Source organism: Patagioenas fasciata, chromosome 3 (assembly GCF_037038585.1).
Source record: "Patagioenas fasciata isolate bPatFas1 chromosome 3, bPatFas1.hap1, whole genome shotgun sequence".
NCBI classification, from domain to species: domain Eukaryota; kingdom Metazoa; phylum Chordata; class Aves; order Columbiformes; family Columbidae; genus Patagioenas; species Patagioenas fasciata.
This window is the reverse complement of record NC_092522.1, coordinates 65,701,782-65,729,523: the sequence shown is the minus strand read 5'-3', so window position 1 is coordinate 65,729,523 and position 27,742 is coordinate 65,701,782. Positions and strand designations below refer to the sequence as shown.

Below are 27,742 nucleotides of genomic sequence, written 5' to 3'. Positions count from 1 at the left end.
AGAAAACCATCCAAGCCATACATTCAATAGAAAGACAAAGGAGTCATTGCATAGAGAAAAAAGGGGTCATTTTCGTATCTGTGGAGAAAAATTGCAGCTAACACATGTGATTACACACCAGTTACTTTCTAGTCTGAAATCTCATCAGAGAAGGATGCTGTCTCTTACAGGTTTTACTGTTAGGCATACAGACAGAGCCACATCTTGTCATGTATACTAGTGAAAAGCTGTGCATTTCAAAAGGGGTTGATGGCTGCTTGAGGCATTGCTGGTATTTCTCATCAGGGCTTTTGCCACTCAAATTGCCCCAGCGTGCCTTGAGAGAATGCAGCAATGCACTCCTGGAATGAATTTGTTCCTCACCTGCTGTCGTTTGTGTGTTTCCGCAGGGTTCATGACGTACATCGTAGAGCCGCTCTTTGAGAGGTGGGCTCAGTTTACAGGCGATACTCCTCTATCTGAAAATATGCTAAACCATCTCAGGAGGAACAAGGCCAAGTGGAGGAGTTTGCTCCACAAGCAACACAGCAGTAGTAGGAGCAATGACCACTCAGGTCAAATGACTGGCAGCCAAGAACAGACTTATAATGAAGAAGAGACTCCTTAGTGGCAGCTTTGCACTTTTCCTTATAGCACTGCTATCTCTGTCTCGTTCACAGCAGCAAACAAAATCCCGGGGAGCGAGGAGCCTGTTGTCAAGACTGTGAAAAGGGGGGAAATGGCAAAGCAGAAGCTGTAAGGGTCCTCGTGAAGAAGCTCACGGGTCTGCTGGGTTCCTTTCTGGATCTGCTTCATGCTCCTCTCCCCTCTCTTTGTTCTGCGCATGCCTGACGCCATTTGTCACTTCTGGTCCTGAACTGCCTGGACGCAGAGTCCCAGCCAGCAGTACTGAAGCTGGGCCGGTTTTGGCTGCCAGGAAGCAGGGGAGATTCCTGAGAGAACAGGGGAGAGAGAGGCACTCTTGGTTATATAGTCATTTACCACGAGTCATACTGTGACATACGCGTATCAGCCCAGAGCGCCATACGCTTTCCAGGCGGGCAGCTGGGCTACACATTAAACCACCAGCATCTTCAGCATCCAGAGGACAGTGGCTGAGTGAGACAGCGCTCACAGAGGGCAGAGAGAGTCTGGTTATTTTAGTAACTAAAACAAAAACGTTTTTAACTTTTGTATTCTGTGCACTAAACAACAGATCTATAAACCCTGGACTGAAGTTACTCTCTGTATACACAACTCCAGTGTAACAAGGCGCATTTTGGTAATCATTTTTATGCCACTTTGGATAAAAGATGGGTATCTTCTCATTGCAAGGAACAGTATTCCCTCGCAAATGAAAGGGAAGGTGTTGTACAGTCTAAACCTTTGAAACACGAACAGATCTATCTTTTGAGTACTGTTTCAAGTAACATGTTTATATTCATTTGTGTACATTTTCTGTAAATACAAAGCGCTACTGATTCCCATGCCAAAATACTGGAGTACTGTGGGATTGCTACCTGTAAAAACATTGGCACTGTGAACAGAATACTGTTAGTTTTAATACAAGAGAAAGCATTTGTAAATATGGTATAGAGTTTATTAATATACACCATTGTTTGTGGATAAAAGCCTTAACTTCTAGCATCCTTCATCTTCTGATAGCTGCCAAAATCATACAGTCACAAAATATGATTCTGAACTGCCTTTCCGCTATCCAAGGTGTTTCAAAGGTCATTAAGGAATTAAGTCAAGTCTGACAGGATAACTTCTTGAAAACTTCAAGCACATTCCATGTGGGTCCGTGTTGTTAATCCATGGCACCTTGCACATTCAGTCTAGGCAAATGGTTCACAGAACCTGAAGTTTTAAGTTAAGTTCAAAACCAAACCAAACCCACAGCAACACCACATAATTTGACAGTTCAACCTGATTACCATTTACTCAAGTGTGTGAATTTTTATTAAATAGTTTAGTGATCTACAAAGCTCGGCATTCTAATAGTTCTGGAGTCCAATTGTTTTGTTGAGTGATGTTGCAGTGTAGCTGATTTTTTCCCCCACATCCCCTCCTTAGCCAGGATCAAAACACATTTGTATTTTTCTTTTCATGAGAAAAAAAATACTTCAATTGACTTTTAGATGTCTCACTCAATGAAGGAAAAAAAAAATGGGTTGTAGTCAAGCTATTAGGAAAAATCCTCTTTTCATAGCAGCTGAGGAATTTTCTGTGGTCTCATGTTTGTGAAAGATACCTGGCCTCATCTATGCCATAAAAAAAACCTCAGTTTGGATAGTCTTTATAAAACTTCACTTAAGTTCCCATCATTTCAATGAGATTGTATTCTCAGACACTACTCTATTGCACCAATGTGACTGTCCCCGTCTCCTCTGTCCCTAGAAAAATTAATTGCATTGAGGTAAAGTATAATGTTGTTGTAAACCCCCAGTACATCAAATTGGTATAGCTGTTTTCCAAAAGAACTAGCAGATATGGCCATATAATCATGTTTGGATGTGAATACCTTGGAGAGGCCAACAAAGAAAGAGCTGTTTAAGTTGGTGTTTGAGAAAGAGAATATTTACTCATAAAGGCACAAGGGGAGATAGAGAATTTTTCTCAGTTACAGGGAATATTGACTCGATTAGCTAAAGTGTTCATGTTCATATGGTGACTAATATGTTTAAAGGAAAATAAAAAGCATAAGATTTAGTAAAGGGTGTGTTACTCTACTAATTCCTTGGACATGTATCCTCAGAGAAAAAGACTGAAACCCAGTGAAGTAGGAAGGTGGAAATCACTGTGAGAACATAAAGCATCCCGAGAATGGTGGTTTTCTTCTCTAGTATTTCGTAAGCTATAAGCAGCAAAAAACATTCTTCTTCCTCTTCTATATAAGACTCGCACAGTGGCAGTACCATAACAAGCAAAGAGAGAGAGTTGTAGTAGAATAAAATTATTTCTAACTACAGACTGTAAATCTCTTTTTAACCACCCAATGGTGGAGGTGGGAGCATCACCACTTAGCTGCTTTTTAGGTCTATCTTTCCTTCTGACAGATTTAGGACAATTATTAGGACACTACACAAGCAATGTAATGTGCTGCTTAGAAGCACTTAAGTGCATACAAAAGGATATAATTTCCCTTGTTTTGTTTTTAAACTACGAAATGGAAGCCATTTTCCATCTAGTTCAAAGACTTTTTTTTATGTTCCAAAGTTTAGATAGATAAACTCTCTGTCTAGCAGCATTAAAGGCTCTTGACAGACACATTGTTGAGCTGTTTCTGAGAAGCTTCCAGAAAACAGGTCCAACAGGAGAGCTTAGGCACAAGTCAAGTTCTGTTACAGCTACAAGAGAACCAAGACCTGTTCTGTAACCAGAGAGTACAGAGTCCATTACAAGTTTGCTCTTACCAAGTTAGAACTTCCCAGCTGTGAAAAGCTGCTCTTAAAATGAACAGGTTGTGGGGTTTTTTGTTGCACTGAACATACCTGCTAGACTTCAATCACCTTGTTTAATAAAACAATGCTTGATATAGGCTCAAGGTGGCTCCACAAATGCTTCTGTACCCAGAAGCCAAACCCTTTGCACAAGTTCAGGTTGGGGCTGGTTTGCCTCAGGTGCTCTAGGCAAACGTTGGGGTCTGTAATGCAAAATGCTACCCTTTAATTTCCCATAGAAGAAGCCAAACTACACCCAATACAGCCAACCCAACAACACCACTGCTCAGTAAATGCAGTTGAGATACATATTTAGTATTGTCTTGTTTGGAGAACATTTCTGCACTGGGGCTTCTCCTCAGGATGCCAACAGAATACTAGATGCACAGAAAAACATCTACGGAGATAATACAGATTTCTGTCATGTCAGACGTGTTAGCCACTTTACAGAAAGCCATTGTAAATGATTTTTCCTTATTATGCCAGTGCAGCAAAAACAAGTTTTTAAATTGACGGTTTTAATACAAGGAAAGCAGCAGAAAGCTGCTAAAAGCGGGAGTTTAAATGCTTTTATGCCCCACAAATACAATTCGTTTGACTAAACCCTAGTTTCTTTAAATGCAGATTTCATGCCATCAAAGAGGCAAGTTCTATGTAAATAATAACAATAATAATAAAAGGAAGTGGTGATAAGTGAAACTTCCAAGCTGGTTAAAATAATGCATACATATGCATTTTCCTTAAGATTTCACTTACCTTCGGGTTTTTAAGGGTCAATGTTCCAGCCACCAGCTGCAAGAGGGAAAAAGGGACTAATGAAAACGTGTACCTTTGAAAAACAGGAACAGAGAGAGAGGAGTAGCTGAAATTGAGTCTATGGAGGAAAAGAAACCCCACATGATCAGCAGTTGTATCTAACCTAATCTACCATATGGGTCACTTATTTGTGTATAAACTCTTGGTTTTCATTAAGAAAATCAAAGTCTCCTGAATGGTCAGTAAGAAGGCTGCTACCACAGTAAATGAGATAATCCTGTTTTTCACACTGCATAGCTATCTCACCAGCTTTTCCAATCTGTGGTTGAAATTCCTATTAAAAGTTTCCAAGAAAACAGAACACATACCAGCCCTTCCAAATGGACTCTCCTGGGAAAGGAGAAACACTCAAGTAGTTATAATGTTATTTTCAGGTATCAGTCAGGGTACCAGCCATGATTCATAGCCTTCTATTTTAAGTCACTCAGCTGAGTCGTCCATAATGTACTCCCATTTGCCTTCTGATGCCACTGCCACCATCCCCTCTCATGGCCCACAAAAAAAAAAAAAAAAATCAATACTTAAATTTTAATTAAGATCCAAAAAAAGCCACCTGAAAACACAAACAAAAACCCAAGGCAAGCTCATGCCATGAATATGTATGCAAATTACTTTGATTGGTGCAAATTACTATTCTATTGTTTGTTTCTATAATCCATTAAATATTTTAGGTACATAAACTTTAAGTGCAGAGCATAAGTTTGACTTGGATGTAAAATATATTCTGCTTATCTTTGAATTCAAGATTGTATATGTCATGTTTATTGTAAAGCATTTTATATATACATATTCATATATCTTATACAACTCTATGGGCCAAACACTGGTCCCACCAACTTCACTGGGACCAAGAATCAGCCCCCATATGTGCGTATATATGCCATATGCATCATTCTGAAAGGAAGCACTAGGTTGTGTGAAAATGCTGTGACTGCTATGCAGTAATGCCAAGAGACTTAACTGTATCTTTTTTAACATACTGCTGTAAGTATTCATCATGTCAAAGAATGACAACTAATAAAAAAATTTAAAAAAATTAAAAATGAAGTGTCCAAAGTTCTGTTGTAGAGCGAGTTCATTGAAAGCATATCCTTAGTTTGCAGAACACATTCTGCTTTGACAAGGCAGCAAAAGTCCTGCTGCATCCATCCTCCCACTGCCTCTCCTTCCAACCAACAAAATATTCACTTTCCTAGGGCACTGTTTCCGAGACGAACTTTTATCTAAATTTACTTCTAGCCTTGCTGTAGGAATATAAATGGAGTTACCAGCAAGGAAAGTCTTTCCCTATATTTCTCCTAAGCATGTAGTAGCAGGATTTTCATACTCCAGGGAAAATGTTTCTCTATGTAAGTATTTAAAGAAGAGGGAGTTGTCTTTTACTATTGTTTGAGTTCCAGTAACTACTTCTCCTTAATATTATTGGTCAGTTCTAATCTCCACTTTCTCATTTCTCAGTTGCAGACCATGTTATGATATGTGCAATATGACAAAGGTTTGTGACATTTAATTGAAAATATGGGAAGTATTGACATTCTAGACTGATAAGTATTTCTAAGTGAGAAATACTTGTCATCACTGATGGATGTTTGTCACTGCAGAGATGACTCTTCTTGACTTTGACACATTTCTAAAGCCCGAACTTACTTGTACCTCAGAGTCTTCAGTACCAACATTCATGTAGTTTGTGCAGTGCAAACACTACAGTTGAACTTCATATAGGAGCTGGAAATATATTGTTTCAATGTTATATAGCCAACATGTCAAGTTTACTTTCTTAACACAAAAAAACATCCTTCAGAATCATAATAAAACGTGTTTTAATGTGTTCCCCACACACAAGCTGAATTGCAGAATGGATTCTAGAATGAAGCCCCTGAGAGACCTGTATAGGTCCTATATATGGATGGAGATGTGATGATTTCTCCAAGAGAAGTTTTACATAGTCAACATTGGAAAATCACTCACAATTTTCCACAATGGATTTAGCAGTGTTATTTTCACATACAGCAAGATCAATACATCTCCCTACTCTGCACAGGCAGTGTATGTATGGGTGCTAATGTTTAGTCAGTCAAAACAAATAATAAGTTGAAACGAAATCACTGAACAGCAAAAGAAAAAAAATAATAATATGGCAATTTTTTTGTCCTGGCCAAAGACTAAGTTGTGGTTTAAAATCAGGCAGAGAATCTTGACAATGTAGCTACTCATTAAGAAAAGAAGCAATACAGTATACATGTGACAAACATTTAGGTGACAGACACTCCATTTCCCTAAAGGTGAGGAAGGCAGGGTCTCTCCAATGTCCAATAAAGTCCAATCCTCTCTGAGCTAACATGGGTGTAGTTAAAAAACATGCTGGTTTTAGCAACAAGGCAGGCTTATAGTGTTCCCACTCCTACACCTCTCAGTCTTTAAGTGGTGCTGTGTACAGTACAGTCTCAAACAGCTATTTAGGGACAGACAGAAAATGAACCACAGGATAGAGAAGGGCTTAAATTGGCTCTGCCACTAAAACCAATGGATCATCTGGATATCCTGGGCTAGTTTGGGTCTCAGGCAGAGTTTTACTAAGCACCATGCAACAGCTACATCCATGACAACTGCATTTTGTTACCAGCAGCCCCACTTCATAATAGCCACCTCGGGTGTCTTACACAGGGCCATGCAGACCTAAACACATGAGGAAGGGAATATCACAACAGCAAATGAATTTCATGTCAGACAAATTTATGGTAATATACTTTAGAGAGAAGAGTTGAGTATTATACCTTAGAGGGCTCTAAGTATATTGTACTATTCATAGATTAGGAAGGGGGCCTGAGTGCCAAAGCTGCAACTAAAATGGAGTATTAGAATTCATACAAACAGGGATAAAGAAGAGTTATACTATTATTTCCACCTCTCCTACCGCCCAGAAATAAATCCTACATCACCATTTTCATACTAATCACCCCTCTCTAGAAAGTGCAAGTACATGAGTGGGAAGTGCAAAGAAGGGTGGCAAAAAGCAATTGGAATCACAAAATGCCTCCAGAAAGTAGAGATGGAAGAAAAAACGACTCTGTAGCTTCATTAGTGCCGCCTATTAAAACTTGAACATTTGGGCAGATTGAGAGCTTCTTTTTTCCCCTAATCAAAACAAAAGTAAAATAAAGTCAAGCAATGCACATGGAAATCGCTGCCACAAGAATACATTAACATTTAACCACACAGCAAAACTTAAAAGAAGACATGAAGGGGGCCAAAGAGACTTCACTGCAACTCCAAAAGGTACTGAGTTAAGTGGAAGCAAGGACTTGCATACAGGGGCACACCCTACCCACTCCCCCTCCCCTTTTTTTTCTTTTCTATCTTCCTTGGTCATTTCCGAGTTCTCCCTTGTTAAAATTACAGAGGTTTTATTGCAATAAAACCTGTCTTTCGACTTCAGGAGAAACGTTTTCCTGAGGGCTCAGATCAGCTTCAATTCCTGTCACACTTTTTGTTAAGCACAGTTCAAAACAATGATTTTTTTTTTTTTTTCTTTTAGGAGATTCCTGTATACATTTAATTTTCTCAGTTTTAAGGATTCAGAGTTAAAAATATTACTATTCATGTTTGCTTAGGAAGGGTTGTAGGAAAAGTGTCTGGACTTCATCTGTCTTTTGCCAAATCCTCCATCTGCACAAGACTGAAACACATCATAATATAACCTCATGTTACCAACAGCCTTCTTTTTCTTCTGAACAGTCCCACTACTTCAGCCTACATGTTTGCAGGCTTTGAAATATAAACCACTAACAAAATGATCTGGCATTCTGACTATTACAGCTCAACAGTCAGATCGTACATGAAATGCTAGATAAGAGCGGAATTTGTTTATTTGCACTGTGGTTACACTTTGGAGCACCCTAGTTATAGATCAGGTCCCCACTGTGCATGTCATGCTCATCACTGAAATGCACTCATTGAAGTCATTCTAGTTTTAACCTCCTGTTACTGGTTAGTATTATGTTTTTCCCTGTCAGAGAAGAGGCTTTTAGTACCTTTTTTTTTTCTCTTCATGCATTCACAGACAAACCAGGGAACTGCAAACACATTTTCTGAACAAAACTCCTCCACAGTTTTCCAACTGACTATACTAGAATCTACTTATTTTCTGAAGACCTAATGTACTCTGGCATTACCATCATGGCTTTGCACCATCATTCCCATCTTTGTTATGTCTCACAATATAATTTCTGTTTTTAATTATCCATAAATTTTATCACCTATTTCATTACTAAAAATATGAAACTGCATTAGCCTAGAACCATTCCCTATAACCCTAGTAGAAATAGTTCCTTTCAGTGATTACTATTACCTGCCAGTTAATCAGTTCTACATCCATTTAACATATACTTTGTGGATAATGTGAATGCTATATTTTAATTTCCACTATTCCATTACAGCCATTTTTGTCAAAGCTTATTAAAAAGATCTATTTTCCAATAAAGTCACATGAGATCACTCCTGTTATCTAAGTATTTCCAAATTTCCAATAGGATCTCATCATTCAGATTTTTTTTGCCTAGAATTGATACATGCTAATTGACTTATTTTCACCTGGTTTACCCCACTTCTCTTAGAAAGAAAATTTGGATGGCGCAAAATATTTTTTTCTGTATTACTCTGACAATTACTCAAAGTGAAGAAAGAAGGCTAGATTTAACCAGCTTCTTCAGAATTTGCAAATTCAAATTGCTTAACCATCCGCAGTTTAAAGCTTTTGTTCCTAGTGAGCAGAGTTTAACTTATTCCTCCATTAGAGAATTACCTTGGTAGCAATTAGTGATCCTGCTTTTTTTGAAGTAAATACTTTTCGATTTTTCTAAAATCTATGCAATTCATGAGACTTTTATTCTTGTTTAAGCAAAAGAAGGGCAACAACTTCCAAATTAAAGTGCCAGTGAACATTACAAGGTGTGATGTTCATGATCCTCTACTTGTATTGGGGTCAACTTGGTCCTGTCATCAAGATGCAACTTCCTATATCCATGGCTTTTATTGTGCTAGAAAGAGAAGAAAATGGGAGCACAGGGAAGAAGAAGATTGTCTGTGAGATTGTACAGATGTGTAGAAATAGCACAAGTTTCTGTGGGTTCCCCAGGCAACTACTGGCTTAGAAAACTGTTAACATGCTCTTCTCCTAGCAACAGCACAATAGCTTACAAAGCACAAAGCAGGATCCCCTGAATTCTGTTCATTCAGTTTACCATATGTTAATATCTCCTTATTTTCTTTGTGGCCTCAAAATCCTAATCAACATCAAAAATTATGATATCAGAGACAAACTAGGTTATAAAGTAGATTATTTGGTAGAGATCAGTCTCACCAGCAGCCTCATTGTTCCAACATAATAAATACAAAGGATTCTCTTCAAATCTTAAAGAAAAAAAAAAAAAAGACAATGACTCTACCACTAGAGAAGTGGCTGAAGATTTACTTGAAGCTGTGGGGGAAAAAAAGACCCTGCAGAAACATAAGTAGTAAAATCTTAATATAAATTCACTTACATGCAGACAGCACATATGAGAGGAATAGAAGACGTAAGAAGCAAACACGACCAGATGAAAAACATTTGAGTGGTTAAATGGGCAGATAAGGAACAAGGGTTGTTGATAACACTCACATTTAACCTGAGTCAATTCAAAGTACAACTTCAAACCAGCTATTTTCACTATCACAAAATCCCGACTTTCAGATTACTTTCCCACTGCTCATGCTGGTGAGGCAGCTCCTAACTTAACAAAATTGAAAACAAGAACGTTGAGCTTGACCTCTATTCAGAAACACTTCCTCAAGGGCAAGGAAAGGGCATAACAAAAACAGCCCGGCTTATCAAGCCCACCCCAGTAGATGACAGTCAAACATGGTATATAAGTCAAGCAATACACCTACTAGAAAATATGTAATGGAAAAAGATGACTAAAATACCAGTAAGACAAAATTCAATAAGAAACTATAGAATAGGCATACAAAATCCCCCAGTATTCTAAGGGACAAAAAAACGCTCACTTCAGTAGTAGAACACACCACCAACCTCACTGATTCATACTGCTATTTTGGAACTTTTAACACATATTCCTACAGCTCTCACTATCAAAACCCACAACAAATACAGGCTATAAACTATAAGGTGACAACACGTCAAGCAAGTCTAAGGCAACAATAACATGAAGATTACTTCGAATTTCTTCCTGCTCTTCCCTTGTCCCAGCAGCTGCTGCTCAGTGGCAACTGCCTCCCAGCAAATCCAGCTGCTGTGTTATGGCGTAAGTATTAAAAAAAAAAGCAGGAACAAACAACCTGGTTTAACTTTCCCTTTTAAGTAAAATGCAGAGTACTCAAGAGGAAGCACAGATGGCAAGAAGAAAAATCTTGAATGTACAAGGTCTCCACAGGTCAAGGTGCGTGTTGTAACACAAACAGAAATTTTCTCCAATAGCCATTTTACATGGGATATGAGAGAATATTTCTTCAGGGAAAGACTACTGCCAGATGAAGCTCTTTTCTAACTCACCACATAAATTCTTCTGTCTGTTTTCCTAGAAAATGAAGTAGCAGATTTATTTTGTGAATAAGAGAATAAACCAGGTGTTGACTTTTTACTAATCCAAACACGCATAAATATAGTTCACCATAATGCTCGTAAGTTAGAAGCATATACTTCTACAATTTAGTGAATACCACCAAAAAGAGAAAACTATGAAGGTATTAAAATTTTGCTCTTAAGACTTATTACTGACCAAACATTACTTTTAAACTTAAGACTAGCAACATAGATTTGGTATAACACTGCTCTCTTGTGGTTAAATACATGCAGTTCATCTGCAGAATGTATCACCTATTCACATCAGTTCTTTTCAAAATTTTCAGATATATTTGATTCTAAGACATTTTTTGCTGATAAGAGGTTTACCATAACCAGTGCCAACTCCACTACTGCACACTGGGCTGCTACCTCTCTGTTACCTAAAGGGGGAATTTAGACTCCTGTTTTTTCTGCTCATATAAAGAAATAATCTTCTTTTAAAGCCTCCTTTAGCCTTCCAGGCAAATAGCCTGAATGAAAATATAAGCAGAAATTAAAATGTAAAGAGGACTAGAAACATAGCTGGAACAAAAGCACCACGTTGTTTTCAAAACAAAACAAAAAACCCTCCATTGCAGGAGAGATCCTGCTGACAGGATTACTGGGGAAAATAACGAATATCAAAATAAAGGCCTTTTGATTATTATAATTAGCTATCAGAACTAATTCTCTAAAAAAAGAATACTGTGGAAACTAAAGTCCAGTACAATCAAAAATGTTTCTCAGCTAAATCGCTAAATTATAGCTAGGTAAAACAGTATTGTCATTGAGCAATTCAGTCAGGGACTACATGTAAACAAGGTTACTTGAAGGTAAACAAGGCAGGGATAACCTAAGTTGCTTCCAAGCTGTTGATACAAATGTTTTAGCCGAAGAAAATAAGATGACAAAGCCATGTTTCCATTAGTTCTGAACGAGAAAAATCTCTGCAATGGTTGATAACCCTTTCATTAGTAAACATCATTGTCTAAGTTTTGCCACTTCTTGGTATTGAAAACTGTCAGATGTTACCAGGTGCCACTCACAGACTTCTCAGGGTATACCAGGGGTCAATACCTAACCTAATTTACATCTGGAACCACATAAAAAAGAAGAATCTCTTCTTGTAACAAGTGTAGGTGCTACATAGTTGGGAAAAAAAATAAAAATCACATGGACCATAAGTTATTCTTTTCTCTAAGGAAGCAGATCAGCTATGTACACTACATTACTACATCCAGATCAGACTTTGACACAAAAATCAGACTGTACCCAACAACCTGAAGGGTCACAAAGCTTACTGAAATTTGCAAATGTTTCTGACATCTGACACTAGGTCCTTGGCTTAAGATGTACTAAGAAATTTTTGAGATAATTCCCTCCCAAATGAAAATGACACTTTCAAATTCAAAATTCCCACTGCAAAACACTCCTGCAGGCCAAACTTGCAAAATGATGAAGTCTGAAGAGAACAGAAAACACATACGAATCCAAAACAATAGTTCTTCCTGAAGAGCATAAACTGCTGGTCACATAAAGCAATCAGTCGTAGCGCTTTTGCAGCAAAATCAGAGCTTTGCAGATTAATTCAGCCTCTCACAGCAAGAATTCTCCCTTCATGTTTGTCAGTCACAACAGAAGGACCACAAACCCCAGGATGCCCTGGACCTACGAAAGCCAATGTAACACAGGAGATAACTCACCACCCTGCAAACATCGAGCAAAAGGGACCCAAATCAGAGGCTTCACGCTCACCAGGACTCACCTGCCCTCATGCCCCTTGTGCAGGCACCGCATGGGCCTCCTTCAGTGTTGCTCTCTGCTGCCCTCCTGCGTGAGCAACCAGAGCAGAAGACAAGGCAGGCGGAGCTTTGGCAGAAGGGGTAACGCTGCTAAGGAGAGGGCGATGCTGGCTGTTCTACACGGATGTCACAGCAGTTGTCAAATTAAGGTAGAGAATGCAGCAAATGTGTATTTTGAAAGTCGAAAGAAAGAGAAGGTCAAAATGTTATGGACTGAGAGAGGAATGGGAGAATGTCAGAGTTCAATAATTCCTGAATTCAGAAAAAAAAAAAAAATCTAGATTACATTTTAGAAGTATAAAATAGCAAGTCACTTAAGCTGCACTTTTAGTCAAAAGATAACTTTAAAAACTAAAACAGAAGTATGGGATTTGCACAGTAATTTCTTACAACTGTGCAAATAAGTCTCAGCAGCAAGAAGGAATCCAGCTGCCAGTCTGCTTTGTGCACGTGGGCAGGGAAATAGAAGACACACAGGATATACAGGCTAATTGATCAGATTTGGGTTTTATATATCAGGATCATTAGACAAAAGATTAAGTGAAGGCAGCTACTGTAAGCAAGAGAGTGAAATAAATTTGAAAATAAGAGACTCTGGCAGGAAAAAAAATCTAAGCTCTATTTTAATTCATTTTAGATAAAACAATCTATTTAAGTTCGTCAACTCTTGAGATACAAAAGAAGACAAAACCCCACTACCACACACAGCTATGATATAAAGAAAACTTTATTTCATAAACTCTTGTGAACTAAACAGACTTCATGTGGAGAACCCACGGTGGGAGTTCAGGTTTATACACATATGGAATTCAAACTATTCACTAAGAGATCTCTACAAGGTCTTTTTTATCTCAGAACAGAACTCATCAATATTATCAGCATTTAACAGACAGCCTGCAGTTTCCTTAGGGCATGACCAATTTTCACAAACATAGACTTCTATCTACTGACCCAAAATAAGTTAGAATACTGTTTGCACATGGAATATGGAGTTGCATCAGTAAACTACAAAGAAAACTGAGGGAACTATACCATTCTAATGAAACAGTATTAGCTGCCATTAATTACATACAGTCAGTTATATATAACACACCAAAAAAAGTTTGCACTTCTTCATTTTTTACACTGACCTGCAAACAGAGTGCACACCTCAGCTGCTACACCAATAATTATTTTTCTTTCACACATATACACTTATTGCCTGCATCTCCCAGGTTTCAAACACACTGCACCATAGCAATAAAAACCTAGTTTTGGCTGTGTGCATCACATTCACAAGTTTGGCTGCTGGGAAACTGTGGAGGGGTTTCTGTTAGATGGAGATTTGTTGTTGAACCAGACAGGCCCAAAGGAATTTCATGGCCAACTCAAAAGCTGAAAACAGGACCTGCCATGGGAGAGAAGCAGTTCTACAATAACAAGGCCCCAAACAAAGGAGAAGGGAGAGGCAATTTTAGAAACTCTGCAATCCAAACTTCAACAGCATGGAAAAGACACGTCCTAGAAATATTACAGCACCTCACAGGAATTTCAAAGTGGACCTGCCACTTACACACGCTATGAAATTTCATCAGAAGTCTCCATCAGTTAAATATGAGCTCTCACTTTCCACGTTGATAGCTGATTAACTTCATCAGTTCTTATAAGGCTCGATTTTGCATTTGGCTTCAGACTGCAACGTCCAACCTGGGCAGCAGGGATGGAATTAAACAAGATTATATCCATGACAAATGAATGAGAAGGTATTTAAAATAGACAGTTTGGAAGAGTTGTTGCACTTAGGAAAAATAAAATAGTAAGTCTGTGCAATTGCCTTAAGTACATATATTCTTCAAAACACTCAAGGGTAAACAATCAGAAACTTGATAATAAACTGTTCCAGGACCTAACTTCATATGCATTATAGAATCAGGTATATCACCTGTGCAATACAATGGTCTGCAGCATCCAAAATACAAGCCTGGTTGTTTTTAACAAGTTCTAAGTTCTCCTTTGGGAAAAAAAAGTCCACAGGGAAATTTATTACCAGAGATGTTGACTCAGTACAGTCTGCAAAATAAAAGAAATACTTGTGGCAGCTGAAATTAAAAAAATAATAACAATAATAATTATAACTGCAAATAGAAACATACGCCTTAATTTTCCTTAAATTTCCAGCCAGGCAGCTAGCCACACATGTAAGCAGCCTTCAAAGAATGTCTGGTTCTCCATGATATGCTTCACATTATTATTTTCCTCCATTATGCTAACGAAAGACTGAGTCCAAATCTTTCTCTCACTCGTAAGATACAAAGATAGAATTGCTAAACATAGAGACACAGTTTTAATTACTGCCACCTATTTCTATCTATCCCCGCTAAGCAGTTCTGAGGTTTGTGGAAGTCTCTAACAAATAACCAACAGTACTGTTGGACTCTAAGTTGAAGTAGTTTGTACAGGCTGCTCCACAAAAACTAGCACTCAGGATCACCTCAGCCCAATGGTTTTTTCTGCTGCGCTTTTCTTGTTCATAACAAAACCTGTATTTTTCATAGGCTTTGCAACAGTGTTCAGAATCACACCTCATTCTGCGGAAAGATGCAAACTATGGAAATAATGCTACCTCAAAGAAAAATATTAAAGCAAATGATTTCATTTTAATTTCTGAACCCATAGCATGTGTTGCTCAGACCTCTCTGTACCACCCTAGCATCTTTATTTGTAAAATTAATTAGTCAATAAGTAGATAGTATTCCTAACTAGGCACAGTTTCTATGTGTGGATACTTGCCAGTTACCATCAAAGCAAATGTCCATAGTTCAATTAACGATGAGCTGAATTCTGAACGTCACTCTTCTAGATGCTCCAAGAGGAAAAACTTTAGAAGTGTATTTACCAGTTTAAATCCACCCAAAATAATTAATCTTTGAGGTTCTCTGCCTTGACTAATCCTTGAAAAAAGCAACTACCTACATTGATGGCCTAAAAATATTGCAGAAAAGATGCAGACTCTCAAAACAAACATGCAACTATCAATGCGTCCTGGTTTTGTTAAAAAAAAAGTTTCTCTTTTAGTGAATTTGCCTGTCAGCTAAAGCCTTCATATTAGCTGCATTTTCCTGGAGAACCAGATACATGTTTTTGGTAAACATAGCAATGGAATGCAAAGTTATTGATAATGAATAGATACAGCTCTCCCGAGACGGGCAACAAGAAGCAGGTGACCAAGAAACTGACCAACGAAGTATAATATCCCATTCACATGAATACTTCATATAAAAGTGGGAGATCACAAGGATCTCATCCCTTTTTTTTCCTTTTTGCTTATGGCCGACATTAGGAGAGGACCTTGCTGGTCGTCCCTGCGAACTGAGGCCTAGTGAGAGACTGAATCCAGTTCCGGTTGGCTGCAGAGTCCAATCCAGGACTTTGAGTACCGGCTCTGCAGTTGCTGGGACTTTCAAGATTAGTTTTGTATATTTTGTATTATTTTTTCTATTCTTATTAGTAGCATTAGTAAAACATTTTTAGTTTTTCCAGCTCTCTTCTCTCTGTCCTTCTTTCCCTCCCAATCACCTGTCCTTAGTGGGCAGGGGGGAGAGGGAGAGGCCGAAAGGGGAAGGAGGAAGGAACAGGGGGGTTAACAATACATCTGCCACAGTTTTATTGTCACCCCGCAATCAAAACCCTTGATACAATGGAAGCAGCAGTCACTTCAAGAACATAAGAACACATTCTTATATAAAAACATACCAGTGGGATCTCTGGACTAGAAAATGGGGAGCTTTCAAAAGATTGATTTTCTTTGTCCAGGGAATCATCACCATCATCTCTATGTGCAAATTTCTGCTTTAGTGCAAGAGTTAGTACAGCAACTGGATCCCAACCTGAACTTTGCCTCTTTTTGGGTCTAGAAAGAGGAGTACCTCCGGGTGACCTATGAAGAAAAAAAAAAGAAGAAAATTGTCTCTTGACCACAATCCTGTGCTGAGTGATCTAAAAATCCAGAAACACAACTTCTGTATACACCCTATCCTATAAATCCTTGATTACACAAACAATGCTGCTAATGTTACTTTACAGAAATTCACCAAACAGGACTAACACAAGTATACCGAACAACTTGACAGCCAGATTCTGAGCTTGAAAATATAACTTGATGCTGCTCCATAAAGAGAAATGGCAGTAAATTAACACAAAATTAAAGTAATACAAATCACTGAGGAAAAAAAGCAAGATGTGCAGTTCTCATAGCAGGTCTCACTTGTAAGTTATATTAAGGTATGTTAGTGGGAATCTCCCACTAAAATTTTTCATAAGCATTGTGAACATAATTTGATTTAAACTTAATTAATTTTAAGTTCAGAACAGAGTGCCTTTCTATGGTCTCACAAGAAAGAACAATCTTAGACAATTCCTCAGAGCAATTACATTTAAAGAAAACAACCACTTTGTTTAAGTCAAATATGTAGCCAGGTGACCATAAAACCCCATTGATAAACCACACTTGAGTTCAAGTTCCATTACCAAAAAAAAAAAAAAAAAAAAAAAAAAAGAGTCATCAGATTTGGCACAAAGGTTTCGAAGATATTTTTTTCCCTCCAAATAAGCACCTGAGCATCCAAATCTGACAATTTTATGGGCAAGAATTAAAAAGTAGAGTTTGCATTTTAATTTAGAAAAAACCTGTTATTTTCAAATTTAAAAAAATCAAAAGATAGCAAAGAGATGCAAAATCAAAACAGGACCTTCAACCCAAAGCCTAACAAATGTGCAAATTAGTGACTAGTCCAAGAAAACTAGTCATAAGAAAGGCTTCCTAACCACCGAGATAGCTTAAATAAATAAATCAAGAGATATTCACACTTCTGCTAGTAAGGTGCCAAAAAAATTATTGTACCTATTAACACCTACAGACAGCACCGAGCTCAAAGTCTGGCAGTTACGGCAGAGATCATTTGATGTGAAACTTAAGAAGACTGATTTCACTCTTCCTATAAAAATCAAGCTGTTAGAGCACTTGCCCAATGCATAAGCTGGTGCTCAGGTGTTCAAAACTGGGATCTCCAGCCTCACAGTTTCTGAGAACAGAAGTTCAGAAAAGACATCTGACAACCTCTATTACACCTAGCACAGCAGAGCAACACTGACCCTAAGAAGTACTGCAGTCTTCAGTAATGCAGTTCTGTAACATGCCAACTGTGCTTACCCTCAAAATGATAGACCATTAAAAATATTTGTAATCCAGCTTCACTATTGAAATACAAATTTACAAGACATTTTCAATAAAAGATACTACATGTATTTTTACACTTTGATGCCAGAACCAGAATACTTTGGGTACATTAACAGTGGTTTTCCAATGTTTGCCCAAGGATTTGTCCTTTCACAGTGAAGGCAAAAATTTATTTGTTCAGATCAATTTCCTGTGACTGTGTAGGCAACTTTGCAAGTGACCTCCAGACAGCAACACAGACACTTATCCACACCAACCTGAGATTTGCATACTAACGCAGCAGACTAGTTTTAAATGCTGTGATATTCAGTGTCTTTTAAATGCATCTAAAAGCCATGTCACAAGTATCTATATTTCAAGCTGTGAACTTACAAGTTGCCAACTTAAGTTTGTCAGCAGTAGCTGCCCATTAAATGAAGATTCACACTGGTGTTCTCTGGTGCTTCTTAAGCGCTGCGATGCTTACACAGGCTTGGCTCATTCAGACACACATTTAATTCAACCCACCTCTCAGTAGCTCTCAGCTGAACTTTGTTTAGGTCTTTCAAAACATCCATCATACTAGGAACAGTCGTTGTCCTCTGGGGATCAGCACTATCGGCTGCAGTTGAACCACTGTTTCTTGTAGCGCGACGTTGTTTTATAAGTTCAATTGCCGAATTACTAGCACCAACACCAGATGGTGCACCAGAAGGAAGCGGAGGAGGTGAGGGGATTACAAACTGATTGTGAGACACAGACAATGGCGTAGAAGTCATGGCTGGCACTGGGTAAAATCCATCTGGAGTGCTGAATGTTTTAAAGACTTCTGGATGCAATGATAAAAGAAAAATAGTGATTTTATTTTTAGTAAATGTACCTTCAATTAACAATATTAAGCAACACCGAGGATGACTCAGTTGTAAGTCACAACATGATGGCCCTCTTAAGGCACTTTCTCACACACCTCACACATTGTAACACAGAAGAATTATATTTAAAGCAAACAACATAATTTATTTCAAAGTCACAGATTAAGAACACATGAAATAATGGATCTGAGGTGTCTTTTGCTGCCCTGATTTTCTGCATTTGCCTTCAGTCTAAGCACTATATAAATGAGCAAAGCAGCACTGCAACAGCAAAGCAGCCTCCTACTACATAGTCCATTCTCAGTGGTCTGAATGTTAGAATACCTCGCGTGAAGCAAAGATAACCACAAAACACATAAAAGCAGACTGCAACACTGAGCACAATGGAGAACAGACAAAAGAGCCAACAGAACACCTAAATGAAGCACAGAGGTGCCTGCACTGTTTAAGTTCACTTGGCACAACGCACACAAATGTAACTAACTCATGCCAGTTCAAATGTTTCAACAATCACAGCGCAAGTAAGACAATCAAGACCTCAACCTTCTTTTCTGGAGTGAGGAATTAAAAAAAAAAAAAATTAATAATAATAATCACAAGGCATATGAACTTCAATCTTTGATACTCTCTCTAGTGGCTGTTAGACATAACTATTGCAGTATTTGTTTTTGTTAAAACCTGACTTCCTTGGAATACTAGGATACTTTTTTTATCTAATATTTTAACAATTTGTCAGAAACAGTACAAACCCCCAAAATATATAATTAATAGTCTGTAACCTTTTAAAGTAGTAATTGGTAATCTATGGACAGGGTTGTTACTAAGCTTCTTCACAAACATGGAAATGAGTATAAAGATAGTTAGGATGAGCTACATTTAAAATTGGCATACAGGCCATAAAAAAAAGTGGAGGGCTGCACTGCTAAACACCAAAAAGAGATACAAAATACCATATCCTTTAAATTTTGTTGGTGTAACTTCATTTAGAGAAATTAAGAGATGTTCTCTATTGACATCAGACACAGCAAGCTGTGAGCAAGCACTCTAAAGCAAAAAAAGGAACACTGGTCTGCTTCAAACCAGAAGGGCTTACGTGAGGGAACGCTTCCCAATGTCTGTGCTGAAACGATCGCAGCAATCTGCGTGCGAAGAAAGGTCAGCTCATCTTCAAGTGCAGAAATCTTCTGAAGGGCTACTTGATCAACAAGGCTGTCCTTTTGTGTAATGTTTTTTGGAACACTTTTTATTGCACCTACAGATGGAGGTAGGTCAAAATAAGCTGTACTTTTTTCTTTTCTCCATAATTCAGTCCTAGAAAACAACAGAAGATACAGTTTCAAAAGGCTCAGCCACCAATGGAAACTTGCTTGAGCAGACAGTAAGTTTTGAGGTTATCATCATTGAGCAAGACATAAGTTTGCAAACTATTTAAGAAAACACTACGCTTTTAACAACTCATAACCTTTAAAATAGTTTTTAAGTCTCCCTCTGCTCAGGTATGATGCAGGTCTTTGAAAAGGCATCATAAAAATAGTCAGATAATCTACTCAGGGATAGAATATACATTGTAAAGTCACAATATAAGACTGAGCTGTTATTCAATAGCTATTAGACTGAAACCATAAGGGGAAGACCACCCTCCTACCGGAAACATTAGATAGGAAAGGCAGGGAGAGTCAAATAATAATGACCTCTTAATTTGGCTTCACACGCTTTAGCCATTTATCAAACTCTAAAAGGTGAACACTGCAAGCAGAAACAAAGTTGCAATCTTTCAGAAAATGTATTGGAGAATAATAATGAATTTTAATACGCACTTACAAAATAATAAACTCATCTTCTGTAAGCTACATATGAACACAGACTGCATTAGAAAATTGTGCTAGGAGCCTCAAGTTTTAATTTTAGAAATTGTTTAAAGTCTGTGCCTAAAGAAATAACCTCAAAATATGGAGTGAGTATAGACTCAAACTATCAGTATTTTCTTGTAAAATAAAGAAAGAAACTAAATTTACTTTATTTTTTCAAGATGCACTTAGTTTTTCGATTGAAACAAAGCCAGACTGTTTCCCTTATATTAATCATCCTTTTACTTCAAATCAGACCTGCAGCATGGCTTTCCAATATGCCAAAATCCCTGCATGCTGGCTCAGAAGGAAAAGATATCAGTTAGAATACTCCTTCTCAACAAACATCCCACAGAGTCAGGAGAGGAAGAAGAGGAAGTAAAAAAAAAAAAAAAAAAAACAAAACAATGAAAGAACTAACTTTCATGGATCTGTGAACCAGCTGAAGAACAGCACAAGGAAGACACAACGGGGCACAGCTCCTTTTAACAATATTCTCCCCCCCCATAATTCAAGAGTAACATCTCAGGAATAATAAGATGAAAAATGACTTTATAAAAACTTCCTGAATAAAAAGTGTGTGATTTCATCAGTTTCCTGTAGTTTCATTACCAGCAAGCACCGCAAAGATCACAAGCATATGCAAATATGAAGTCGAATTACACTGTGTGATACAGATGTAGTACAAGACAATACAACCGTCCAAATGTTAATCTTGGTTCTGGCTGACTCATCCTCTGCTTTTGAACACATCCTTTAGCGGAACACTAAGGCAACTTTCTACTTTTTCTCTAGTGAGGGGGAAAAAAATGAAAAGACTTGTATGCTACTTGTGTCTGCAAATTCCTGGAAAATTTGTCATTTCACAATACTTGTAATATTTTAAAATTGTAATGATATTTTCCTCCACAAAAGCTAGAAAGAATTTTAAAAATTTACCTTGAATATAGTTTATATAATAAAGAAATTATGCTTTTCTTTGCATCAAAGCAACCAACAAGGTTTACACACATAGCACTGCAGTAATCAAAGTCAAAAGGAGATATTTAAGTAATTTTTCCTGTTCTCCCCTTTATAACATTTGTCAAAATGCTTGTAAACTAAAATGATAAGAATAACCTTATTGTATGTTGCAATACACAAGTTTCTCTTAAACTCCATCTCTCATAAATTACTTTGCGAGTGAAAACAAATTAAAATACTAGTAATGCATCTGATGTGTTATTAAGAAGAGAAAACAGAGGAGTAAATTTCAGAAATCTTTCACATAAGAATACTTTACACAGTAAGAATTTTAAGGTAAGCAGGACCTGCATCTCCCTGAAAGGGCTAAGAAAAAAAAATAAAAAGAAGGGAAGACATTGGTTACTTTTATTACTCCTTTTTATGCGTATAGTCTACTTTTACTTACCTAAGTCTAGCATATGCTTGTCCCTCATCATTTGCCACCCACAGGACATCAGCAAGTGATGGGGCTACAGGAGCTGGAACTCTACTTCGTTCATGATAACTCAATGGACTCGGGTCTTGAACAAGCTAAAAACAAACAAGGGGAAAAAAGTATTAAGAGAAACCAGATCCAGCACATACTACAAGTTCTGCCTCAGCAACAGGAATTTTTAAACAGTGCTGTAAGCAAGTTGATAACAGTGAGCACAAGGGACACAACACAAGAGTTACACAAACTAAAAAGAACAGGAAAGCTATCGCTAAATTAAGCAACTATAGAAAACTTAAATGGCTGAAATATAACAATAAATCACTTACTTGAAAATAAGGTCTTGGGGAGGGCTTTAAGGAAAGAATTGTCCCAACTCTACGGACAACACTTCGAGTAGATCCATATTCCTTCTTTTGGTAAAAAGATGTGACCTGAAAATCAGAATACCTTTTAAACTGAGAAGGAAAATCAAGGCCCTCCATTCTTATAATCAAAGTTATTAAGCAATTCAATGTTACATGCTATAAAATACAATGCAGTTAGGTTAATACAACTTTTCAATTTAACTTTTCAATGTACGCCTCAAGCTGAAAGTCCAAAGAGGCCTACACTGGTTTTAACAGACTTTTTCCAAAACACTGCCAAGTTACAGCCTGTGTGGATGGATAGATAGGTAGATAGGTAGATAGGTAGGTAGGTAGGTAGGTAGGTAGGTAGGTAGGTAGATAGATAGATAGATAGATATGCAGCCTGTACCCAGTATATCACAGTATCACAGTATGTTTGGGATTGGAAGGGACCTCAAAAGATCATCTAGTCCAATCCCCCTGCTGGAGCAGGAACGCCTAGGTGAGTGGCACAAAGAATGTAGCAGCCACAGCATGTAGAAAGTCATATTCCAAGCTATAGACAAAAGTGCACATTTGAGTAACCATTTGCATCTATATAAGTCTCAAGGAAAAAAAAATTAGCCAAGACATTTAATAAGTTTAATGTACCTTGACTTGACACTTCCTTACGACTGCATACAACTGCTGGAAATGCCTTCTTGACACAATTGGTGAAGGAAGGCACGTTCTGATTGTATGACTGATGCTCCTGCCGAATAAGCGACTTTCCAAAAATACAGCCTGTCAAAACAAACGAGAATCCCCAACAACGAAACAAGAAAATAATCGGGATAACTCCGCCAAACTCTTAGAGATGCTGCAGTAGTTTCACATAAATAAACTAAGGATTTCCTGATGACAAGCCTCAGCTACTGACACTCATCAGTGCAGAGCTGCCCATCAACTCCCGCTGTCAAATCAGCCCCAGCCCTGCCGCAGTTCACCTCTCTCGTTTCCCACACAATACGTTTCCCAGGCCTCTGAAAACACGGGATTAGCTGCTACTTGGTGATCTTTACACAGTCTTTCATTTAAAACAGCAAAATGTTAACAGCTAAAGTTACTGATTTTTTTTCTTTTTCCCGTTCAGATGAAAAAGAACTCCTTGAACAGCGGTATCAGAACACTGATCCGGCGAAACCCCACATACGGGCAGCGTGCTTCATTACACCCGCGAAGTTTTCCCTCAACGACAGACCCCACAGTGCCCGCGGAGCGCAGCCCACCCGGCCGTGGCGGCCCCAAGGCGGCGCCCGCTCCTCCCCCAACCCACAGCGGCTGCGGATCGGCCGCCCCGCACTAGCGGCTCTCCAGCCCCCCCAGCCCCAGCCCCAGCCCTGCCTCAGAGCCTCACCTGGTCGGGCGGCCAGCCGAAGTACTCCAGCACCCGCCTGAGGAGATCCAGCACCAGCGCCATGGCCTCCGCGCCCACTGCAGGGCGGAAGGGAGAAGTGGCCGCACCCCGCAGGCAGGGACAGGGCGCCCGGCAGCGGCACTCTGGCCTCACCAGAAGCAGCCGGCGCTCTCCCTCTTCCGTGGGAGCCGCCAGCGGACAACGGAGAGCCCACACGCCTCCACTTTTCAGGCCGCGGCCGACGGGGGCAAAAGGCGCCCCACAGCCCGTCCGGGCTGATAGCACCAACCAGGAGCAGGGGTTGGACAGAAAGGAAATCAGGCCAATAGGAAGCAGCCGTGCTCAGCGCAGAGCCAATGAGAGGGTGAGGGTGGGCGGTGCTCGCGGGGGGTGTCGGGAGGGGGGCACGTTTGAATGCCAACCACACGCCAGGCCGGTGCTACGGGGAGGCCAACCGCCCGCCGCCTGAGGGACGTGCCCGGGTGGTGATGGCAGCCCGATCTGGGCCAGAGCCAGCAGCTCTTCGTGACACACACTGCCTGTCGAGTGGCTTCCAGTGAGCGTGGCTGGGGTGTGCTGAGATGGGCGATATCGCACCGAGGCAATTCTACCCCCGGGAAAATGAAACTTCAGTGCATGCCACAGCTGAAGTCATACACAGTAACAGAGAGAACTTGGTGGGGCAGCAGGACATGACCGAATTCATGATGAGTCAAAGAGCTAAACTTAAACGATGTGTTTTAAGTTGCTGTAGCAGGATGCAAACCCCCGCTTCTTCCCCCTCCCTCCTCCATCATGGAAGGAGTAGGCACATCTCCAGCTCTCTCTGCTGTTTGAGGCTAACAGCTTCTTTTGTTTGGTCCCAGAGCACCCTGGCCAGGGCCATTAGGAGAAGGGAGTGAGGAGGAGCTGCTGGGAGCCCGCAGCCAGTGTGGGGGATGGTTGGAGGCTTCAGGGGCACCCCACAGCCAGTGTGGGGGTGCAGAGAAGCTTTTGGAATGCCTGCAGTCAGATCTGATCAGCCAGTAAAAAACGGGACTCTCGTCGAGACTCCACCCATTATTGCGGGTCTCTTAGAGCTCTAGCGAGATGCTGCTGCCAAGAGCCCCCTCCCCAGGATAGAGACTCCGCTTGCCTTGCTGCCACGGGTGTGAGTAAAATTTCCCATCGCAGGATTGCGAATGTATTTACTTTCCATGCACACGTTCCATGCTCAATATGAGCACGTGTAAAATTAATCCTCGCATAATCGCAAGTGTACTTTCCTCCGGTGCTTCCACATAAGCACGTGTAACTCCGTGCACATTTGCACGCGTACTTTCTGTGCTTAATACAAGCACATGTAAAATTAACCCTCGCAGGATTGTGAGTGTATGTACTTCCCATGCACATTTGCACGTGTACTAACCCTCGCAGGATTGCGAGTGTATTATGAATTTACCCTTGCAGAATCGCAAGTGTGCATTTCCCGTACTCAGTAAGAGTACGTGTATCCCTTTAAAATAATCCCACACCGTGTTCAGGCAAGTGCATACTCCTCCCGGACTTAGAGGCGGCTCCGGCATTGTTTTGGGTGAAGCCATGTGCATGCATTCTGTGGACTGCCTGTTGTATTAGTTGCTGTCCCTTAGTAATTTTCCTCAACTGATATCTGAACCTGTATTTAAGTCACTTTTGGAGTGCTAAAACCCTGTTTCTCACCAGTTGAATAAAAGTTGTTTTGGACCCTGTTGTCCCTTAAACTAACCTTAGGGTGCCTCCGTGACAGTTGCTTATGTAGTAAACTTCTAACTAGTGAATCCAGAAAACTAAAAAGCAAGATAGGTGTACAGTTTCAGTATACAAAGTATCCTCAAAACACAGACATTACTTGGTAGCATCTGACCAAAATGAGCTAACTTCACAATAAATTTGGCTTTGGACACTGTACTTGCTCACACTAGAGGCTATTTGATTTTTATCTTCTCAACACTTCTGCTGTTTTGCTTAAGAAACTCTGAAAACTTCAAAAAAGCCAGCAGGTAACAAAGTATGTGCTTCTACTCAGAAGAAACGAGATCTTTTTCCTCCAGCTATGCAGTTAGTGTTATCTACTCGTATCTACACATTCTTTCAAAGACAAAATTGCACTGTTCCCAGTAACACTAATTTCAAAGCTTTCAAGAAATTATTAGACATTTTCTTTATTCACTTATTTATGGCTGTCACCATGTGTTCTGTAATCAACAAATGACATTTTTAATAAGCTGCACCGAAAAAAGGATTTCTGTGACTTAACCTACAGACAAGTAGTTAGGATAGATAGGTAGGTAGATAGGTCTGTAGGATCAAATGCCACTAGCAAAGCAATCCCTACCAGATGTTGTTAGACAGGCAACTGAAGCAGATAACTTAAATTTGCCTCATCATGTAGGAATTATCTTGCCTTATGACACACAGACCACAACAATCCACTTTCAACTTGACCTAGATGATACAGATTATCTGTTCTAAGGTTATGATAGTTAGAGTACATCTTGGTTTATTTGTTAGTTTCAGAATGATGTCAAATTTCACTTCATTAGGACAGATTTTGATGCTGCTGCCAAGTTTGTTTTGTTCCTTTTCTTGCTTATTCTGAATTAATATACACAAACCCTGGGTCAGCTTTGCTCAAAGTACAAGGAATCATCAGTTCTACATTCCAAACAGCTATTAAATGATGTACCGCACATGTAAGTGCAGATCTTGCAACAGCAGTATAAGTTTGCCTAAACTCCCTAAAACATAAAGTGGTAATGACCCTTTAGTAACTACTAGAGCAGGGCAAGTACTATTACTATTTCCCTCTCTACACAGGTGCTAGCAGACTAGTGCAATTTAAAATACAACTTCCTCAACTACAGTTAGGACTAGTGACAGTACTACATTGTTCTGCCTTCTAGTGTTTAGTTTTTAATTTGGATAGGGCAGATGGTTAACTACTGCCTAACAGTAAAGACAGTAAGAGGGCATATATTTCCAGTATGCCACTCCAAGGGACAAACTAAGAACAACCACACTTTTAACTCCATATAAGATTTACCATATTTATAGCAGTCTGAGTGGTCTTGTATCAGAATCTCTTTGTTCTGGTAATTCTGTTACTGTCATCCTTAACATTTTGTAGGTTAAAAGTGTACCTATCCCTAAAATAAGTTTGTGTGTTTGTTGTTTTTGTTAAAAAAAGTGAACTTATGCAATTCGGCTACAAAAATACTAGAATCACAACTACTTAGAAATCCATGCCATTTCTCACACCTTTTGCTAACTTAACATTTACATCTGACAAGTCCACATAAGGAAATTAAAGAGGCCAAAAATTTATAAAAAGGAAGCTAGACTACTACTGCCACCAATTTCTTAACTAGAATGTTCTATGGCTGATTAAGCTATCAACAGAAAGTTGAAACTATAATTGCTAGCGGCCCTGAAAATGCCACTTGTATTTCACACTTTATGGATGATACACTTCTCTTGCAGCGAGCTAGAACTCCAGGTTTATAAAACCTTACAAATCATACTAAGTTACCCTTGACAAGAGAAGCGTCTTTTAATGACAAAGCAAATCACAAGGTATCCATATATACAGGACTGATCTGTTCTAGAGAGAAGCCACAGGATCAAGCTACTTGCAGGTAGACCTGTACTAACTACAGAGATAGGGGAGAGAATTCCAGTTTTCAGATCTGTTTCCAGCAGCAATGACTTAAATACATTTATAAAAATCACATTCCAGAAGGGAAATAATACACTTGAAACTCACTTCAATATTTATATACAGATGTATTTCTTAGGCTACTAAAGAAGAATGACAATTTAACTCTCAAAGATTAAATTCTTGCTGCACTCTCTAGCAGGGTGGAATAAGAATCCAGGTGTATCACTGACACACTATGTAAACGTGATTCTCGTGCACTAACGTATAATCAGCATTTTGCACAACTGTTTGTACTTACACTGTGACTGGATAAATACCCTTAAATACA

The 27,742-nt window shown here is 39.1% G+C and overlaps 2 protein-coding genes across 9 annotated transcripts in view; one reads left to right on the top strand and one right to left on the bottom strand.

The window, feature by feature from the left end:
• Positions 1-5,281, top strand: part of PDE7B (phosphodiesterase 7B) — a 230,061-nt gene extending 224,780 nt beyond the window's left edge. For all 4 annotated transcript variants that reach the window (XM_071806514.1, XM_065833861.2, XM_071806513.1 and 1 more), the window contains one exon: positions 390-5,281. In XM_071806514.1, the coding sequence (XP_071662615.1) occupies positions 390-607 (218 nt within the window). In that variant the 3' untranslated portion in view covers positions 608-5,281. The remainder of the gene's footprint in view (positions 1-389) is intronic.
• MTFR2 (mitochondrial fission regulator 2) lies at positions 840-24,029 on the bottom strand. 5 transcript variants are annotated; one of them, XM_071806516.1, is made up of 9 exons: positions 23,736-24,028; positions 22,991-23,122; positions 22,319-22,423; positions 21,963-22,087; positions 19,798-20,015; positions 18,361-18,661; positions 16,371-16,554; positions 14,191-14,324; positions 840-932 (listed from the first exon to the last, which is right to left on the bottom strand). In XM_071806516.1, the coding sequence occupies exons 1-8, from the start codon at positions 23,796-23,798 to the stop codon at positions 14,226-14,228; spliced, it is 1,227 nt and encodes a 408-aa protein (XP_071662617.1). In that variant the 5' UTR covers positions 23,799-24,028; the 3' UTR covers positions 840-932; positions 14,191-14,225. The 5 variants fall into 5 exon arrangements, 4 of the variants coding, with proteins under 4 accessions (XP_071662617.1, XP_071662616.1, XP_065691827.1 ...); XM_071806515.1 differs by lacking the exon at positions 840-932 and adding an exon at positions 4,186-4,214; XR_010651202.2 differs by lacking the exon at positions 840-932 and adding an exon at positions 14,560-14,687 and having other exon boundaries at positions 13,348-14,324; positions 23,736-24,029.
• Positions 24,030-27,742: the final 3,713 nt, after the last annotated feature.